The 21444-nt window shown below is 38.7% G+C and overlaps 1 protein-coding gene across 2 annotated transcripts in view; it reads left to right on the top strand.

Moving 5' to 3' along the window:
- CNTNAP5 (contactin associated protein family member 5) overlaps window positions 1–21444 on the top strand; it is a 775716-nt gene that overhangs the window by 162097 nt on the left and 592175 nt on the right. For both annotated transcript variants that reach the window (XM_014732391.3, XM_070241766.1), the window contains exon 2: window positions 10336–10440. In XM_014732391.3, the coding sequence (XP_014587877.2) occupies window positions 10336–10440 (105 nt within the window). The remainder of the gene's footprint in view (window positions 1–10335; window positions 10441–21444) is intronic.

The following is a 21444-nucleotide window of genomic DNA, read 5'->3' as shown; positions in this document are numbered from 1 at the left end:
TCAAGTACTCACAGTCTTGATTTCACTCGCCTGAGTGACTCGGGCAAACAAGTCTCTTTACTGTTGCCCAGGTATTTCCCATTTTAGAATGCTGCCCAGTTCCCACCCAGATTCTTAATCCCAATTGAAGATTGTCCTCCATTTGTCTAAAATTCTATTTAGCAGATAATTATTGAGCAACTTATCTGTGATCACCACTGTGCAAGGCAATGAAGATGGGAAGATAAATGAGACACGGTCTCTGCCTTCAAAGAGCTTGAGGTCTGATGTGTGACAATAACATAAAAACAAAAGCCCACCACAATGCTGGGTCCAAAAGACCTCAAAGGAGGAAGTAGTTGTCCCAGCCTGGAGAGAGCAAGGCATACTTCTAGAAGCATTTGCATCTTGTGCAGTGAATAGGAATTGATGGGTGGGCAAGAAGAAGGTGATGTTGGGGGCATTCAGGACAAAGTCAAATAGAGGCACAGAGCTGTGACACAGCATGCCAGTAAAGCTGCCATTAAATTGGCAAGTCTGAGCACAGTGACAGTCTGATAGTGAAGGGATATGGAAAGACAAGGAACTAGAATTTTATTCTGAAGGCACAGGAACTACCTACCTCAGGTTAATGTGATGTTTCTTTTTTCCTGAATGTAGTCCTCATTGCTTACATCTCTTTGGGCAATTAAAAATGTATCACTTTATAACATCTTATGACTTTCCATTATATACATATGGTTTTTACTCTCATAACACTACGTATTATATTTACCTAAAAGAAAGATGACAAGTATTAACCGTAATTTGGAAATCATTTTAATATGTGACAATTCATCATCTCTGTTTTGTTTGATTTACATTTATTAATTTTAGAAACTGGTTTGTGAGCTTCCCAGGTCTCTATGAGAACAAAATAGAGAATTACAGAAACCAGAAATGTTGAAGTTATTCTTCATTCTTACCTCCTTGTCAATTCACCAGGCAATGATGATTCTTATGTAACTAAATTTCCTTACCTTCTCTCCATTCCAATTGCCATTGTTTTAGGTCAGGCCTTTGCTATCTCTTCTTCAAATTTTCTCCAGGCCTTGATTGGGTCTTCCTGTCACCAGCCTTCTATCCGCACTACCCTATCCCTATCATGACCCTCACCATGCACACACACACACACATGCTCCATCCTCCACGCTGAAACCAGAGCAAACTATCTAAAATACAAATTGGTATGATTTCCTCACCCAACGCAATGTTTTTCAGGTTTTTAAGCTTATGATCTAAAAACACAAACATGGCAGGTCTTATTTTAATATGTCAAAAATTTTAAAATAAGTCAAATATAAGGACTAGAAAGAAATCCAAACATTTTCTACAGCCTCATCCCTTGTAATCCTATATAAGAGCTGTGTTTCCTTATTCCCTTAAGACTCCCCTGTCTATGAACCAGATATCATGATGTCTGACACATTGTGCTTAAGAACTGTTTATTGAATACAAGAAAAAAAAATGTGATGAAACTTCGAAAGTATGCTGTATTTGGTATGGGGTATATGTAATGCATAAATAGAATAGCTTTTGGTACAGAATTATCCTATGAATTCTGAAAAGCTGATAAAGAAACAGTGTTAAAACCATTTGGATGGGAAAAATCTAAAAGATATAGTAGAGGGTATAAGACATCGTTTTTCAAAAGCAATGGCTGGAACTGGACATGATGAGCTTGAATCTAAGAAAGAAAGAATGATCGAAAATGAGAGGAACTCATGTGTATCCAGTTATGTGCCAATCATTGGGTTAAATATTTTACATGAATTGTCTCTTTTTGTTCTCATAACAAGCCTGGATGTAGTTATTATCCCCATTATACATAGATAAGACTGAGATTAAATAACTTCCCAAAGGACATATAATTAGCAAGCTGTAGAGTCAGGATCTGAATTCAGACTGGGCTGGGATCCAAAGTCTGGACTCTTTCCCAATATACTACAGTCTCCAACTAGTCCAGAAACACACACACACGTGTACACAAGCACACACACACACACACACAGCTAGATTATGATCTTGAAAGACTACTGCTTCTGCCTCTAGGCTGGCATTATTTTATCATCTATGAAGACCAATAAAGATCAATATTTGTTCAAATTATCAGTACATGTTTATCCTAACCACTCATAAATGGTTGGTGTTGACCTCATTGGATTGTGCTATCAGCCAGCTGGCCAGTCCCCAGCTCAAGCCTATCTTTTTAATCAGGCATTTTTCCTAAATTCCAATGAGCAGATTGATGACACACAGAGATTTTAGTGTTTCCCTTAGGAACTCTATGCTTAGACCCACTAAAGATGAAGGTTTTACGAATGTGTTCGGATTGTTTGAGCTGCATTGAAGATCATGATCTCCTGAGTAACCAGGATTTTCAGTGTAGTTCAGAACCACTCAATGAAGGAACAGGCTTAGCTAGTAGAAGTTTAGTTCCATTGTATTGAAAAAGAATAGATGTCTACAGAGAAAGGCACAGATCTAAAAAAGAAATCTTCAACTCTGATGAGCACTGAATTCACAGAAACACTATCTTTACAATTCTTCAGTTGTCTTCTCTCCTTCATTTTAATCTTTCATGCATAATCATTTAAACAATGCACTTTTTAAGTAAAAAGACATCATCTCTACTTTTAATTTTTTAAAGCTTTTGTCGTATTTTTCCCATTTTCCTGATCTTATCCTTATATACATCCCATTCATTCATTTATTTAGCTTTGCTTAAAAACTTAATGAATTATGAAACTTATTTGGCACTGTACTATGTAATGGTGTGTGTGTGTGTGTGTGTGTGCACGCCCACGTGTGTATATTATGTGAAGTGTTGATAGGTGGGGATGGGAGGAGGACTACGGGGATGTATGAAAACAAAATTAGATTCAGGGAAATTTTTTAAATAGGTAAAATTTGTTCAAAGATTTGCTTTTTTCTTATCAGTCTGTTCTAAAACCCTCCAAGGTAATCTAGTCACCACTCTCAGCTTCTCATATTCCAGAATTTTCTAATTATTTTCATCTGTAAATCTTACCTTTTCTACTCATCAAAGAGTTTATGCCTTCTAGATAACGCAGTTAACTTATGACAGACCATTCATGAACCTGAGGGTTTAATAGCTTTAGCATTTTTGAGTTTAGACACTGTTAGAATTATGCTTTTGGGGGACATAATCCCAGGCCTCTGACTGAATCTGATCAGCACAACAGGCCCCTTTCTCCTGACCTCTGCTTGTTGGACCTCACTTTCTGACTCTGACCAGCCTGTGGCCCCATCAATGACACACTGGCCTTATGCTCAGCTTAGACCTGTTATATGCTAATAACTCCCTCTTTGTTCTTTCCTTTTCATGATGCCCCCTCTGGAAGCCAAATTTGAGGCTGACATATCTAGTAAATCTTGATAAGGAAACATATTGAAAGTAGGGTTTTAGAAAGAATGGTTTAACGAGAGTAGAGTCCAGTGGAAAATGGACGAGACTGTTGTAAAAATCATAACATGATATTTGAAAAGCCTGAATTAGGATCAAGTAGTGAGAAAGACAGAGAAAAAGAAAAGTGAGTATAAATCTGAGAAATCGTTCTAAACCAAAAGAAAAACATGATAGGACTTCTTCAGTTTTTCAGTGAACGAGGATTTATTGAACGCATACATAGTTCCATACACTAAGTACTATGAAAAAAAAAATACTTGCTCAACATGATGGTTTATGTTCCCCAAATTATTAGTACATCATATGCCTCACAGATGAGGGGCTTAAGAAACATTTGCTAAATTGGATTAAGTCATTGATAAATTAATTTTATGGGTAAAAAAGAAAAAAATAATAAAACAGTTAGTAGTGAACCCAAATTCCTAATTTGAAAATCACAAAAAAAATATCATCAGAGACATTATGGGGAAAAAAAGGATTAATCTGAGAGCAAGCAATTCAGGGAAGCGTATTTGGAGCCATTGAGTTTTGGCTAAACTGTGGGACATCCACACAAAAATATTGAAAATCCAAGAAGGAAAGAGCTAAATTCATGCAAGATAATCAAATGGGAGACTGGCCCTGGCAGTCTGTGATTCATTCCTGCCATCATTTCAAGGATTTGAAGTAGTTTTCAGAAGGAGGATGTACAAAGAGTCACACTGACCTTGGTTGAAAGCCCAGTTTAGGCACTGACAGAGTGTGAAATGGACGAAGAAACTTGTAGTTTCCTCATCCGTACAATACGGATGATGGCCTCCCCCTTGCTGTGCTGCAGTGACTGCTGACAACCTAGACATCAGAGGCGCTTAAAGAATTATGACTGCAGCTGCTGCCTTGTTATCGTGCTATATTGGGTTTGATTGTGATGTAGTCCTAGCAAGCCACTTATAAGTGAAGGTCAGTGCCTCCAAATCAAATCTTTCCTGAAATTTTGAATAGAATTGCTATAAAAGCCTGGAAGGAGTCCCAGCCCATTTGTTAATCCCTAAACAGGACTAGCCCCTCTTCCTGATGTTCCTGCAGCTGCCGCACCCTCATCTGTCCATCATCAATCACTCCTGCAGTACAACGAGTAGTGTGTCCATCTCCACCATCTTTGAGGATTTGCTTTACTATCTTTAAAGCCTGATAGGAACTCTAACATGTAGAGTGTGCTCCATTCCAGTTTATTGATTGAACAATAACCCCTGTCATTTAGAGCTGAGGCATCTGTAACACAGAAAGGTAAAATGAGAGCACACTCCCAGCCAAGATAGAAGGTCCAGGATTCCTAGATCCCAAGCCAAAGGTTTTTTGCACGTCATTGTTCATAAACATAAGGAGCTTTTAAAGGTATATACATATTGGTTGTCTTTCAACCCAAAGTGGATCTTGGCTTCTTGAGCTCAGGGTCTATGTCTTTGACTTGAATTCTGTCTTCCCACAGCAAAGAGCACAACCAGGTGTATCCAGCAGGTGATCAAAGACCCAGTACTGCATTAAGCTGGAGATGAACGTCAGGGTAGAGAAGGTTTAACCTTCTTTTCACGACTAGTTTTAGAGAGCTATGTTTCTTGGTCTGCTCATTATGAAGTGATTTATCTTTTAGTATTTCATGGTGGAAAACGGGGACAGGGTCAGGTTCAAGAGTAATATTAGAGTATTTATTTTTGTTGTTGCTAAGTGAAATTATAGGTAACAAGTGGAAAAATAAATGAAGGTAAAAGCATGAGTTGTCACTTCTAAGCACTGTTGTAGGCACTACACAAAATGCATGTTTTACGTCTTTTAAACAAAGTAGGCCATTAAATGTGCAATGCTAAGAGGAATTTTATCTTGCCTATAAATACAAGTGAATCTTTTAAGCTCCAAATCCCCATATACAATTTACTGTGGTAATCAAGATGATGCTCACAATTTAACTTCAGGACCATCTGTAACTCTATTGGTATTTTAATAATAATAAATAAAAGTATATGTTGGCAACAAAAATTGTTAAAGTAGAATCATCTTCAAGAGTCAATGATAATTTCTAAGAAGCTGTGTAAATATCGTGTTTATTCAGAATTCTCTCTTGTGCCTTTACCTTTTAATTAACGTGAAAGGAGACCTTTAGTATTTAACTGTACGTATATATATTGAAGAACAAATTATCCTCACTTCTTCAGATTCAAAATATCAAATAAAATGCTTGACTTGGCTTTCTACACCATCATTAGTGAGGAAAGAAATGTGCTTTTTTTTTCCCTCTTCTTACATTTTTTCTTTCATCTTTCCTTTACTGTTTTTGTTTTTGGTTTTTTTCCAGTAGGTAGGAGAAATTGTTAAAAGAAAAGATAAGTAAGACAAGAAAAATTTAAAAATTCAAATTTCTTTGAAAATTATAGACACTTCTTCAATGTTTTCCTGTTAAAACAAACATTGTGAAGGATAATATAACTAATGGTTACCAAACTTAAGCACAGGTGGCAGGTAACTGACCTACTGGTCACCATCTGGGAGTCAGGAAACCTTGTTTCAGTCCTGGCTCGTCCACTAATTAACTGAATAATCCTGAGCAGTCCCGTCATCTCCCTAAACCCTGAGGTCTTCATCTAGAAAGTGGAGAGCTTGATTTCCACAGTTTCAGGGGTTCCTCCTGGCTTTGATATCCTCCTAATCTATGAATGTAGAGCAAAGTGATTTTCATGTAGGATTGGAGTTGTTCAAAGAACTCAAAGGGAAGAACTGATGTACTTTTGGTCGTATCCGTAGGTGTGGATTTTCTCTGCCTGTGGGTGGCGTAGGGTAGGAGGTGGCCTTTATATTATAAAGGAAACAGTAAAGATGGCAGTAAAGCTATTTGTTGAAGAAAATGGAGAATAATAAATTACACGTGAATAGGAATTTCCATTTTGTAAATAGTCTTTTATTTTCATCTGATTTTTTGCAGCTAATCTTTTAGAGAATAGGCCCATGAATAAGCTTTTTAAGAGCATATTTTGAAAATATTCTACTATGCCAATGCATCTGTAACCGTAGTTTTTTTCTGGAAAAATGATTCTTGGGAAAATCATGATAGTCTCTCTCAAGTTGTGTGTCCCACTGGAAGCCTAACGTTTAATCCCTCAATATTTTTTTCCCAAACTTCAAACGTCTCTCTCCCCACCCGAGTTTCTTCATTCTTTCGTCTTTCCTCATGTAAATACAGATAAATATCCACACACAATTTTGGAGAAACCCACGAATGGGTTTAGTGTTGTAAGAAGCACTGTCAGAAGGCTGAGATGTATGTGGAGCCTAAAATTTAACAACAACATGGGTTTGCTTATTTAAAGCCTGCAGGAATGGTGGAGCAGATGGTGCTTTGTTTCTTTCCTTCCCAGCCATGTGCTTGGTGTGATCTGGGGCCAGTCTCCACAAGGCTGCGAGTCTGCAGAGCGGGAGGACTGCCCTGTGCAATGTTGTCCCCACTCTCCCGTGTCTTCACCCTTTTGTTTCCTCTTTACGTCACATTCTCCTTCTCAGCTGGTCAGTTGTAAACCTTCAGTGCAAAAGAGCTATCCATGACACCAATTGTTGGGCAGGTTTTGTAACTAGAAATGAGATGCCAGAAAAAAGTTGTTGAAATGGTTGCTCTCAATTGCAGCAGATATTATAGACAATTCATATTCGGCTTCCTGTTCTCATTCTGTGCTCTATCCTTTAAAGGAGGACTCTTTCCATCTATTCTCACTGCACCTTTAAAATGATTCTCTAGCTGGATGTGGCAAAGATGACTCTCTTCATTGTGCAGACAATGGAGATACAGCTTAGTGCGTTCGAATGTATTATCTGGAGTTACCACGGCAAGAGAGGAAGCCAATCTAGAATGGCGATCTCCTAGCTCTAGCCCTCCTGATAGTTTCTACTATCCCAGGCTGTCCCAAGTCATGATCTAATAAACAAAACAAAACAAAATAATTATTGCTCTCATTTATGCTAGATCATTTCTCCTCTGCTTTAAGAATAGGACACGTGTCTAAAAATTATACACACTTTGGGTTTAGAATGGTTCTATAGACAAATTTTTAATTCACCGTGGCTAGGGGTAATTTGGTTAGAAGTCTGGTCTAGTCTCAGTTGAAGTGACATTGTTGGGTTTGCTCATGTGACAAAGAGATGGCAGAGGGAACCATCTGTTAGCTGGGAAAGAGAGTGGTCTTTCTTCCTTTCTGATTTGAAATTTTCCCATTCTTATCAGTTTTAGGGATAGGAGAGCAAAATTCAGGCATCTTCTCTAAAAGCCACAGTTGCAATGTACAGTGGACAGTGTACAATGGACCCCTAAAGAAAGGAGTCTGAAGAAACTCCTCTGGACCTTTCCACTAGCACAGATTGTTTTTAGTAAAGTTACTAATTTCCAAAGTGGGGATATTGACTTCACAAACTAAGACACAAAGAAGGCACATTTCAGAAGAGGAAATGGACACTGGGGAAAATGGCAACTGGTGTCCTGAAGCCAGGGAGCTTCAGAGGCATACTTCTCCCTGAGGCCAGTGCCTTATGAAGAAGGGGCCTGCACAGGGCCGGAGGACACGAAAAGATTACTTGTCTGAACATTTGGACAGTTGGATAGCCATTTTATTGGCTTGGATGTGACCTTGGTGAAACTCTCTTAAACTTTTCCATCAGTTTATTTATTTGTTTACATGTTTATATTTTCAATGATCTCATCTCCTTGAGGTCCGAGATTCAATTTTACTCAAATCTATCCACAAAGACTATCCAAGGTCAAGCAGGACCTTATAAATATTTATTGGACTAAATTAAATTAAAAAACAATTAGGTCACTTATATTTCTACTTGGGGAAAGAATAGGATTAGGGACACAATAGTCAAAAATGTCGTCATTGACTCATAATAAGAACCTAATAAAATGGTAGCATAGTTTTATACATGTTATATATTTAAGAAATACATAAATACTATAACAAATATGGTACTTTATATTCAAAAACATCTTAAGTTTGCTCGTGAAAGTGGGTATCAGAAGGGTTAAGAGTTGTTGGGAAGTGGTGGAAGGATTGTTATCTGAAATTGGAGGATAGTCGTACCCAGATGTGGATAGGTGAGGCACATAGCTATGAAGTGTGATACTATGTGGTGTTTGATGTGTGTTTGTATATAGGTATGGCATATTCCTGTGGGGCTCAATTCCATTGGGTTCAATTTTCTGCATTCCCCTGATGTTTCCTGATGATGAAGCAGGCATAAACTAATGTAAGATTTGCATTGTTCAAATTATTTCCTTATATATAAATATTGTAACAAATTTACCGTTCCAAGCAAGTGGGTTGTTGGTGTCCGTGTACCTCCTCTTACCTGCATCTTATTCCAGGAATAAAGTGTCCCTGAGCTCTGCTTTCTATTTGTGGAATGACCGTAACTGCTGAGCTGCCTTTGCTGTGATTTTATGCTATTTTTTTTTTCAGTGAGGAACTGGCTCTGTTTTGTGTTTGTCAAGTACCTCAAAATATTTTTCAAACATTTGTGTTTGGGAAAAGCTCGAAATATACTTTGCCAGTTCATTTTGTAACACATTTAACAAACAAAAATTTAATCCTTATGTTTCTCATTAATTTTCCTGCAATTAGATGAAATACTTTGTAAGAATTTGCTAGATAAACAAGCAGTCTCATAAACTTACATACATTTTCTTTTAAAAAAATGTCAAATCAACTCTTCCTGAGAGCTTTTAACATCATGAAGTTTACCCTCAAACTGAGTGACACATTTCAATTTAGTTTTGAATGATGTATGTCTAGATTTTATGCAGTCACTTTTCAGTGTCCTATAAGATCAATTGTGTACAAAATGGAAAAATAAGAAAAGAGTATTGGTACTGTTACCTAGACTAATTGATTCCTTCCTTTCTTCCCTCTTTCCTTCTTTTCCTCCCTCCTTCCTTCCCTCATCATGCCATTCTTTCAACAAACCTTATTGAAGCCCTATTATGTACAAAATACATTGCTAACATCCCACAAAGAGTGTGCCACTTAGTGAAGATACAAACAAATAAAATGAATGATCACGAGACACTTAAATGATCAATATGCTATGTGAAGAGCAGGGTCCTACATGAGATTGGATGGTCAGGGTGTCAGTGTCAATCTGGAGGAATATATCTATGTTGTCAAGACCGCATCTCTGGGCATGGCCCCACCTTGCTGCACATGTGGACAACTTCAAAGAAGCCTTAGAAAGCATACCTACCACATTAGGGAAGGCTGGAAGTGTAGCTACTGATGTGAATGTGATATTCAAGATTGTACAAGATTGAGGAGTATTTTCTACAGCTTCGTGGAATAGGAATGAATTATTAGAACTAGTAACTCATTTTATAAAGACTTTTAGACAATTGAATGTCAGACATTCTGAATTATTCTCGCTCTCTAAACACAACTATCACAAGAGTCCCGAGGTTCTGAAGATGGGAGAGTAGTGAAACAATGTTTCCCCTTTAATAATCTTCTTTCTTATAGAATAAGCTTGAAAGCCATAACTTGAAGTTTTGTTCAAGTGGTTGATTAAAGGAAATGATGGATAGCTGGGCATTTGAGTTAGGCAATCTGAGTGAGAATTCTGGCCACACTATTTTCTAGTGTGGTAACCTTGGGCAAACTTCTTAACATCTCTGAAATTCATTTTCTCCAACTGTGAAAGAAACTTATACCTGTCATTCAGGGTTTTGTGAGGAGTAGATGAAATAGCACATGGAAACAAGTGGTACTGGCATTGTTCCGAGCAAGCAGTTAATAAATGATAGTGGTTAATGCCATGATTCCTCTCTTTATGGAATATCTCTTGCTGACAGAATTTGCTTTCTCTCTCTCCCATTGTTTTAGACAACTGTGATGACCCGTTAGCATCCCTGCTCTCTCCAATGGCTTTTTCCAGTTCCTCAGACCTCACTGGTACTCACAGCCCTGCTCAACTCAATCGAAGAGTGGGTGAGTAGGATGAACAAAATCTAAGGTTAAGTGCTGTATGCGCATGCAGTGGATACGGGGAAGAAAGCAAGCACCTTAGTACACGGGGATCCTACCCGAGAGCAGTCTTCAAAAGAAGGATGGGGAGAGGGAGGTCACAGTGGGATGAAACTATGTTCCCAGAACATAATGGATGTTTACGTTATGCTGACTCTTGTTCCCCCATCCCATGTGATTATTCTTGAGGATCATAAGAGGACTTTGTGAAAATAAGTTTTTAAAAAATATTTGCTGGGGCCGGCCCGGTGGCGCAGAGGTTAAGTTCCCACATTCCGCTTCAGCGGCCCGGGGTTCGCTGGTTCGGATCCCGGGTGCGGATATGGCACCACTCAGCAAACCATGCTGTGCCAGGCGTCCCACATATTAAGTAGAGGAAGATGGGCATGGATGTTAGCTCACGGCCAGTCTTCCTCAGCAGAAAGAGGAGGATTGGCAGCAATTAGCTCAGGGCTAATCTTCCTCAAAAAAAATAAAATAAAATAAATGTTACTAACTTTAAAAAGTACAAAATACTATTAATTAAAAGTAAGAAAATACAAATAATGTGTAATCATACAAGCTAGAGATAATCATGGTTAAATGACAGGTCTATATCTTTACAACATGTGACAGAAGTAAGAACAGACATCCTTAATTAATCTCTTATGTGAAATGCCTTTAACAAATGTGATTCTGGCTATCTAAATAGATATATTTTAATCAGATTTGGATGTTGACTTCTATAACATATATATATATATATATATATATATATACACACACACACACACACATATGTAAATATATAATTGTATAGTTGATTTTTAAAAATTGTTTGTCTATTTAAATAATCTGATGATGTTTGCATATTAGTGTATCTAATGAATATTATAAACTCTTTCAAGTTGAGAAGAAGAATTTTGTATGTAGTTTTAGAGGTACACTGATCTATTAGAGGTCATGTTAATCACTCTTGATTATATTTTCCCATTGATATATGAGGCCAATCACATTAGTAAATTTTCCAATGCTGAACTATCTTTGAATTCTGGAATAAGTTCTAATTGGTTATTGTGTTATTCATATTATATTTATAAAGTGCAGAATTATTTAATTTGTTAACATTTTAATTTATAATTTTGATTATCCATTAATAGATTAATTTGTAATTTTTGTTTGTATGTTTGTAGTTTGTTTCAAGCTACATTTCACAGGTTTTCTATCATAATGGGATCAGGAATTTGAAAGCTAGTAAGTTCTATAGTTTTGTTGAGAATGAGTTTAGAATATTATTCTAAGGAAGAAGAGTGATCAATCAAAGATTCAGCAGGAAAATATTAAGAACAATTCTGCACTGACACTGTCCTTTGCTGAATACCATGTGGCAAAAGTTTTATAAAGCATTTTACCTAGATTATGGTACTCAGTCTTTAGAAAGATACTGTAAGGTAAGCATTAGTACTTTTTACATTTAGCTAGGGTTCCTGAGGCTCACAGAAGTTGTATAACTTGTCTAAAATCACACAAGAAAGGGGAAATGCTTGAATTTAAATCTAAGTCATCTGAATTTAGGTTTTGTTCCTAACCATCACATTAGCAAATTGATTCAGTAACATGGGTTAAAAGCGGGTTGTATTACAAAGAAAAGGGACTTGAAAATTAATTATCCAGAGTTCAAACGCTGGCTATGGCATTTACTTATAAGCTCTGTGAATGTCTGCAAGTCACTTACCTGCTCCCCAGCTCCATTATTTATCTGTAAAATGGATCAATACTGCCTCTCTTGTAGCATTATGTGCAGACTGAGACGAGAGTTGTGTGTTCAAAAGATACTTCTCACTGCAGGGTAGAGAATTAGACTGGAGCAGGGAGGCCCACTTCTCATTTAATGAAGAAACACAGGTTGGAAGATTTTAATACGGTCTCCAACAGGCCATCCAAAGTCAGAGTTTGTCTCAGTTCTAGCCAATTGTGTGGTGGCAGAAAGTCATTACTACCTAGGAAGCTCCTCACCAGTTTCTCGGGAAGCTGTGAGTCTGATCAGAGGTCAGCTCCTCCTCTAACGGACAGATATTGACAAGGACAGTGTCAGTGCAGAATTGTTATTACTGTTTTCCTGCTGAGTCTTTGATTGTGTGTCTAGGAGTTTATGCTCCTCCTGTTATCAGCTTACAGCTACCAGCATATGACTAAAAACCATCACAACAATATGCTTGGCAGTTACTATGAGCCCTCACTCTTCTAAGCCTTAAGGTACATCAACTCAATCCTCACAATTACCTTCTATGTAGGTATTATGTTACTTCTGTTTCACAGGTAAAAAATGCTGTGGCATAGAGAGGAAAGAAAAGAATATTAGAATAAAATTTCTAAGTAGATACAAACTAGTTAATGTCTTACATGATAAAAAAATTTGAGGATTATAACTCCTCTATTGGGCAAACATTTATAAGTTAACATATAGCTTCACAATATCTAAGGTCTAATAAAACACTAATGAGCATAACCAAACGACAAGTAAATTCTTCTAGAGAATTAAAAATCATTGGGTGAACTTGTTAAAAATTGCCCCAGGATGATGTTGAAAGGACATACTGTAATCCCTTTTGATATCCTTGTTTTGGATAGGTTTTTCTTAACATGATCTGCTCATTCATTCATTCACTTATTACAGTATTTGATGAATTTCTTCCACTCTGCATCATTCAGCCTTCTGCATACTTGTTAAGCAATTTCATGGTATTCCAGCCAACATGAAATCCAAACTGTAAAACCCTTGACTTCATAAAACTAGGTCCCCCTCACTAATTGAGTGCACTCAATGGCGTTCCTGCAGGTTAGTGCTGCTTCACTGGTTCCCAAAGATGAGCTTCCTTGAAAGTCCTTGGGCACCATTTAAATTTACTGAATCTCCTGGGAATCATATACCCCTTTGACACACAGGGAACGTAGGTAATTAAGGACCACTTTACCTTCAGTGTGTGCTTGGAACGCAAGTGTACACAGCTCTCTCCTATAGCCAGGAAGAAAGGGTGTGCAGCTGGTAAGTTTGTCCTGTCAGAAGCAGGGATTGATTCAAAAGTTGAAAAGAATATAGGAAAGCTGTGCTGACGAGCACCCTCAGACTCTGAATAAAGCAAGTCCAGGCGTTCTGTCAGCTACAAACTAATCTTTCTAAGAGAAAACACACCCTTGGAAGTAGCCTTTGACCTGAGGCATTGCTGTCCCAGTCAAGGTCTGGGCAATCCAGTGAACAAGGTGGGGATTAGATTGTCAAAGCCCATGTAACTGTCCTCACCCTCTCTCTCTTCTACAGAAGGTATTTGCCAAATGCAATTTTTGTTCTCTCACTTCCACACACTGCTCAACCCCCATCTCATCCACACACACCGAAATGAGAAGCAAAGAAGGGAACTAATTACCTTTGAAAAACTGACAAAACACATTAAACGTGACGTCAGATCAGCACTAACTTAGGTTGCCAAGTCAATCTATACAAGTGTGGCTTAGGAGGGATCTGATTTTGTCAAATGTGATTTGTTTTGTGGCTCGAAAGCTTTTGATTTGGGTATTATGGTCCGCTGGGCTGTGAGAAGCACTTACTGTCAGCAGGAAGTGTGGGAGCTGGTGGCACAGCATGAAGCCACTGAGCTGTGGGTTCGACCTGCTTAAAAGTGAGGGGAAGGTTTTAAGTTACTTTATATGATTAAAAGACAAATAGGAACAGACATCTTTGGCCCCGTGAGAGGAGAGGTTGGTATTTTTTTCCCCAAATACAGTTTTGCCACGATTACATTTACCATGTGTTCCTTGAAATTTTAATCCTTCTTCCACACTCAACGTATTTTTGAGATGCTTGCCTGTGTGTGTTGAGATTGTGTGTTTCTAGCATGATGATTTTGTTGCCATGGAGAATTTGATATTTTATGTCAAGACATTTTCAACTTCTGGGCTCATGATAAATGAAGAGGCTTAAAACCTCTGTCTCCCTTTGGCATAGAATCCATGCACACTTCTTTTTCCCACTTGGGCAGCACTGGTTGCGAAAAGCTAAGGACCCATGAAGGTCGTTGTAAGTTGGTTTTCAGTTTGGTGTCACTGGTCCCTCCCTGAGGAGATGTGGATTGGGAACAATTTTGGAATCAGGGTTCTCTCAATTAGCATGATATCAGCTGTCTAGGGACTTGTTCCAGATAGCTAGGTGACAATCCTGAGGATTCAATTTCACAGGCAGCACTATAATGCCTGCTTGCAAAAGACAGTGCCAGTCTCTCCTCTGGATTGATTGAGCCAGCCGTCATGTGGATCTAATCTAATCTGTTTAAAAAGATACTGAGAGGTGCAGAAATCTGTCACTGGGTTCCCTCCTCTCCCCTTGAAGTGCTCTGTCCTTCTTTTCAGCACCTTTCCTTTCTTTTGTCCTGTCCTACCCATATCAGGCATGGCAGGCATCAGGTCCAATGCTTTCCTTCGTTATCTCATATGCCCCTCACTACTCCAAGTGTAGACTTTGGGTGAGAGCATGGTCATCACCTAGGGGCTTGTTAGAGATGCAGAATCTTGGCCTCTGCCCCCAAACTTCTGCATCAGAACTTATGTTTTAGCAACTGTTACCTCGCACATTCAAATTTGAGATGCACTATTCTAGAGCACGCCTGAATCTTCTTACCTCCGTGTCTTTTTCACTCTGGATCTCAGGGGTAAGAGAGAGCTGAAGGAAATCAAAAGTTATGATGAATAAGGAGCTGTGTGAGAAATTAAAAACTTAAGCTCTATTTTTATCATTATGTCAGTACTCTAAGATAGTTGGTATTATTCACATTTTTAAAGACAAGGAAATAGACTCAGAGATGTCAAATCACTGACCTAAGGATATACAGCTAATTGTTGGTAGAACTTAGATTTGAATCTAATTCTGTCTACCCCACATTAACTCCTATCTCTATTCACGTTGATCTGAGATCTTAACCTGAGTAAAGATGTTGTTGGTTTAATAGTCATCCCTTTCCGGTAATTTTCGCATTTCAACTAGGGTTGCCAATATTTTAACCACAAAGACTGGATTTTCAGGCATCAAGGGAGAAAGAAATATACAGGCACCTGTGCTTCCTTGATGCCCCTGAAAATCATACTGTGGCCTAATATGCCTATGGGAAAAACTAACCTTGACCTAGATATTGAAACAGTGCCCTGGGCCTGTTTTCTTACTAAGACAGCTATAGATCATTGAGAGATACAGAATAGAAACCTTCTGCTACTTAATGGGAGCCTTGGGACCCCGTCTCAGATGTAGACAAATCCAATGTGATGGCCCTCACTCTATTCAGCTAGGATAAGTATAGAACAAAATGAAGTTAAGAGGGCAAGGGGAAGCCTAGGAATACTTTTGCTCACTAATAATACAATGCTTCAAAGATGCTAAACATCAAAGTAGGACAAAACAAAAGTGATAGAAAAACCCAGGTAGTTCACTGTTTACTTTTATTTTTTTTTGAAGAGCTGTATTTGTGTGTGTGTGAGGAAGAATGGCCCTGAGCTAACATCTGCTGCCAGTCTTCCTCTTTTTTTCTTCCTGAAGCCCAAGTGCACAGTTATATATCCTAGTTGTACTGTGCTTCTAGTTCTTTTCTGTGGGATGCCACCACAGCATGGCTTGATGAGCAGTTTATAGGTTTGCTCCCAGAATCCGAACTGGCAAACCCTGGGCCATGATGAGCAGTGTGTGGGTCCAGGCCTGGGATCCAAACCAGCGAACCCCGGGCCACTGAAGCCGAGCCTGTGAACTCAACCACTACGTCATAGTGCCAGCCCCCAGCTCCCTTTACTTTTTCTCCTGATAGTTGGCCACTTCCTTTTAAAGGCAAAACTGAGATTATTTCTAAGTAGCACTCTTTAAAGTGCTGACTCAGTGAATCATCAATCTGATTTCTTTAATACTTTCAAAGAGACAAGATCTTCTTTGATTTGTCAGTTCACTGCATTGAACTTAAAACATTGAAACTTAAAAATATAGTAATGGAATTAAAAGCTAGATAATTAATGACATACATTTGTCTAGAGGTTGGCTTTTGATTATTATATTTGCAATGAGGTTCACACAATGAGGAAATAAGTTGGATTCGGATACATATTGTATGATGGATCTTCTTGCTTTGTCTAACCTGGAGTAGTTAGGTAGGATCTACTCAACCCATTTACTCAGTTAAGACATTGTGGAAATGGCATTTAAAAGATGAGTTAAGGATTATTGAATCCACCATGTGGAGTGAAGATGGTAATGTATAACCAGCTCTAAGGAACCAGAAAATAGGATTTGAGATAAGCACACAGTTCATCTTTCTCCAGGATTCCAGCTTGAATACTTTATTCTTATGGTGGGCCCTTCCTTGGGGCCTCTTTTGAGTGTCTCAAATTACATTTATCTTACTTATATTCACCTGTGAAATTTATGCCTGGACTTTACTTTTCTAATCAATGTACATGTTTGATAAAAGTCCCAATTTCATGAAAGAATCCTTATCATTTGTTTTCCTAAGAACTTGCTTCTAATGACTCTCTTCCACAAAAATACCCAGAGCATCGGTTGTTATTGCTGAGATATCTTTGGGTTAGGGTAGTTTTGTGTACAAGTAAGAGAAAACTCACTAGCTTGAAAATAATTCACTAGCTTGAAAAACTATTAAACTATTAAGACCAGGCACATGGAGATTGAGAGTTGTCCATACTTCTATTTATTGAACAGTGTGGTAGTTACAAAGATGTTCCCCCTGTAATAATTTATTAAGCTAAATATTTGTTTAGTGAGATGTTTTTATATCTGTGTTTTATTGTACGTTTTTTAAAAAGGATCAGAACAATATATTACCCTACGTAAAAGGAAGTCCTCAATGAGGACAGGCTCCAGAGCTGGTGGATCAGTTAACAATGCCATCCTCAGTTTTGGTGTCATTCTGGAGCTAATAATCCTGTCCAACATCTCAGCCAGATGCAACAATGTCCTGGGAAACAAACAGACCATGGTCTCCCGTGGCTTACCTTTAAATTATCACACTGCAATTGCTCAGTACAGCAGTGTGGTGAGCATCATCCAGGAACTTGTTAGAAAATGCATATTGTCTGGACTTATCCCCAACCCCTGAACCAGAAACTCTGACAGGGGGACCTAGAAAGCCCTGTTTTTCCAAGCTCACCAAATGATTCTGATGTGCTAAAGTTTGAGAACTGCTGCTTGGAGCAGTAAAATTCTTTCAGGACGCAGACGCACCCAACCTCTCTTCTCCTGCATCGCTAGCAGATTTTCTTTCATGTCCAATTAATCATAATTTGGTCACATGTCCACTCTTAAACTCAGTCACAGTCAAGGGTGATGGAATTACCTTGGCTGACTTTAGACTAATAATTTGATATTGAGTAAAAGAATAATCAATTATGTCTCTTCTCTCTCCTCTCTTCCTTGAGCTGTGTCTCCTGCCATTTTGTTGGGTTATATTGCACATCTTCCAGTCAAAAGAGTGACTTCCTGATGGAGGTTTGAACTGATGCTAAAATTCTTTTTTGTGAACACAAGATGAAGCTTTTGGGGTAGCAATTAAGCACGCTTGTATTTAACCATTTTGTGCCTGTAGTCATGAAACCTATGAATAGATGTATATTATCTTGATACTTGATCCTTGATAAAGTAGATACTAACTATATTATCTTTACAGAAGTAGAGAAATTACTCGCCAAAAATCACAGTGTAGAAAGTGGCCCTTTCAATTCAAACACCAGACTTAGACTGGGCACTGTCTTTCAAACAAAATTGCCCCAAGAAACCAAGTTAAATGTAAAATGCTCAACTGTGCAAAAAGTATCACACTCATGAGAGGAAAGTTTTAAGTGGTAATGCCAACAATATGAGATGTGCAGTTTTAGTGACTTTCAATTCCACTTCTCCATTTTTGCTTCAAAGATCTTAGGAGAGTCATTTTTTATCTCTATATGCCTAAAACCCCAGAAGTGTCTTATCTTGCTGTTCCATCTTCTACACTGCTTTACTGATGGATAGAGCTCAATAATTATTTATCCATTAAATGAGAGATAAATAATACACTAAAAATTGCCTAGGCCTGAGCAGCACACGGGTAGAGTTAAACTGTATTGATTTACCAAATAAAAATAGCTTTTATCATTTTATAAGAGAAATTCTAGAGCAGTGCTATCCAATAGAAATTTTTGAAAAGATAGAATATTCTATAGCTGTGCTGTCTAATAACATAACCATCAACTACAAGTGGCTATTGAAATGTCACTAATGCTACTTAAGAACTGAATTTTTAATTTAAATTTAATTGAATTGAATAGCCACATGTGGCTAGTGGCTACTGCATTGAACAGTATATTTCCAGCATCTTTTCAAGTTTTATATACATGACCGTCTCACCTAGGTTTCTAAAAATGCCTAGCTGTTTTTACACATGTATGAATCAGTCCTTGGCCTGCTAGGGGCATAAATGTGAGATATCCTCCTTGGGACTGAACTCCAAATTTTCTAAGCTCCAAATGCCCTCTTGCTGATCTCCCTCACTTCTTTTGCAACTTCTCAACTGTGAAATGTGCAGCAAGATATACTTTTCTGATCCACGAGGGCCTTAATGGCTCCACTCCTCACAAGGGAAGATACATATTGTAGAATATCACAGCAAAACTCTCTGAGTAATGAGCGTCAAAATCCTTCAGAGTAATAATACAGCTCTCTCCTATAAACACAGACAGACATACATTGTTGTGTCACCAAGTATATACATTGTTGCAGAGGCTGTCAGTGAACAAATCCCTTGGACTTCACCACTTTGGTACAAAGAGAACGTCCTAGAAGCTCAGCTGAGATGGAATTTCCTGTTCAAATTATTTGTTGGGGTGTGGTCTCTGGAGACGGTTTGTCAGGAGAGGCAGGGGTGAAAGCTAGCAAGAAACATGGTCTCAACTGAAGTCTAGCTTCCTTCACATGCCAAGAGGGAGCTCTCGACCATGGTCACACAGTAAATATCAGTCACGTCTTGAGAGAATGGGATCGACCTTTTGAACCTTGTATGAGTCAGTCACTGGTTGAGATGGGGACAGGTAGCTTCCCAGGCAAAAAGACTTCTGTTTGGCCAAGGGCAGATCTCTGGAGAAGGGGACAGGCTGTTCTAGCTGTCAGCCAGCACCTGCAGTTGGAGGATGAATCCATCTGCTAAAGAAGATCAGAATGGAGCTCTGAGAACACCCCCAACAGAATGACTTCCAATCCCAATAACTACACCTTCCCTTCTCTGCCCAAGGGCTTTCTCTCTGTGCTTTAAATGCCACACTGCCCTCCAGCAGCCTTCAATCAATATCTGAAAGAGTTGGTATTTAAAAAAACAGTTTTTCTCCTGCTCTGGTGATACAACTCTAAGGTACATCCTACACTGGTGGGATTAAGCTCACCTGCAGGAATGGCTGGCTTGCTGATGCACCATGAAGTGGCTCTCCTTTCTCCCCTCTCTCATCTCCATCACCGTCACCCAGTTTCCTGAGGTGAATTTCCAAATGAACTACTTACACTCAAATCCTTGTCTTATAACTGACTTCTGGGGAACTCAAACTAAGTCACACACAGAGAGCCACTCCCCTCAGGCATTGCACTTGCGACAGCCTCAATTATGATAACTGGGTCTGATTTGGATCCAAACTCTCCCCTCCTTTACATGAATCTCCTCTTATGACCTTCTCTGTTCTTTCCTGCAAACTGGCCTCAATAGGGCCACTCCAGGTTTTCCTGAAGACTTTTTCTGTTTTGAACCCAAAAGCTGTTTGGTGAAGTTCTACTTTCTTTTCCCATGGGAGGCTCGTTAGTCCCTAAATAAATGTGTGGAGAGAAGTGCAGGAGTCCTGCCAAGGGCCAGTCTACAATGCCCAGGTCCTACTGTACCTGTCCAGTAGCAGAAGGATGATGCCCACTGTTCCAGCCAGTGGACCCCAGCTTCAGAAGCCCTTGCCTAGCCGCAGGTCCTGTTACAAATGGTTGATGACAATGCTCTGAGTGGAGGTGCAAGAAGCCCTCCTGAGTGCTACAAGTACGCTTGTGAATGTTGCTTTTACTCTTACTCATACCACGTAATGTTAAATATTTATGGGACAGTCTCTCTGCCTTACTCATTACCGTCACTAGGTAGCTTTGTCCCTGAAAAATCTTGAAACTTTGCTTACAGAGGCACCAAATATTTAATAATTAATGATGCAGCTAGTAATTCAAACTAACCTCCCAGTCATTTGTGAGATTGTGCTTGTAGATTCTTAGGGCCTTGTGTAAACCCAGAGGAAAGCACAAGTCTAGGAAAACTGCTCCCTACATGGTTTATTTTAGGGTTTTTTAAAAATGGCTAGGCTGTGTGCTTAAAACAGATCCGATGTGAAAATGCTATATGTCTGTAACTATTTTAGCTCCTATTGGTCTTGTACTAAATGGACTTTCTTTTTCTGAATGATAGTTGTGAAAAATCAGTTAGCAGAGACCTGTATATAATCCATTTTGTGCCCATTTCCAGTGTGTGACATCAATCAATTCTCATTTCCCTTTCTGAGTTATAAGTGGAAACCGAGGGATTTCTGCATTTTCCACCAGTTACTCTGTTTCATGCTGAGAGCCTTCTCCAGTGTGTGAAGTTAGGAATCAGCATCCTGCTGTAGAGGGCTGAGCAGGGAACTGAGCGCGAGTCAGGGTACCTGAGTCTCTTGTCTTACTTTAAATCTTGATAGAATTCCCCGTAAGAGTCATTTCCTGCTGGCTTAAGACATTGGTTCAAACCTCAGGCAGGGACTAGAAATCAGAAGAACTGGGCTGGAGCACAGTGTCTCACCATATAACCTGGATAAGCCAGTTGGCCCTTTGAGGATGCTTTATTCTCTAGAAAATGGAAATTAAAAATACTATGCTGATTGCTATGAGAATCAAGTGAGATACTGAAAAAAAAAGTGAAGTGT

This window comes from Equus caballus, chromosome 18, assembly GCF_041296265.1.
Source record: "Equus caballus isolate H_3958 breed thoroughbred chromosome 18, TB-T2T, whole genome shotgun sequence".
Taxonomy (NCBI): domain Eukaryota; kingdom Metazoa; phylum Chordata; class Mammalia; order Perissodactyla; family Equidae; genus Equus; species Equus caballus.
The sequence above is the reverse complement of the archived record's forward strand: the minus strand, read 5'-3'. Positions and strand labels throughout refer to the sequence as shown.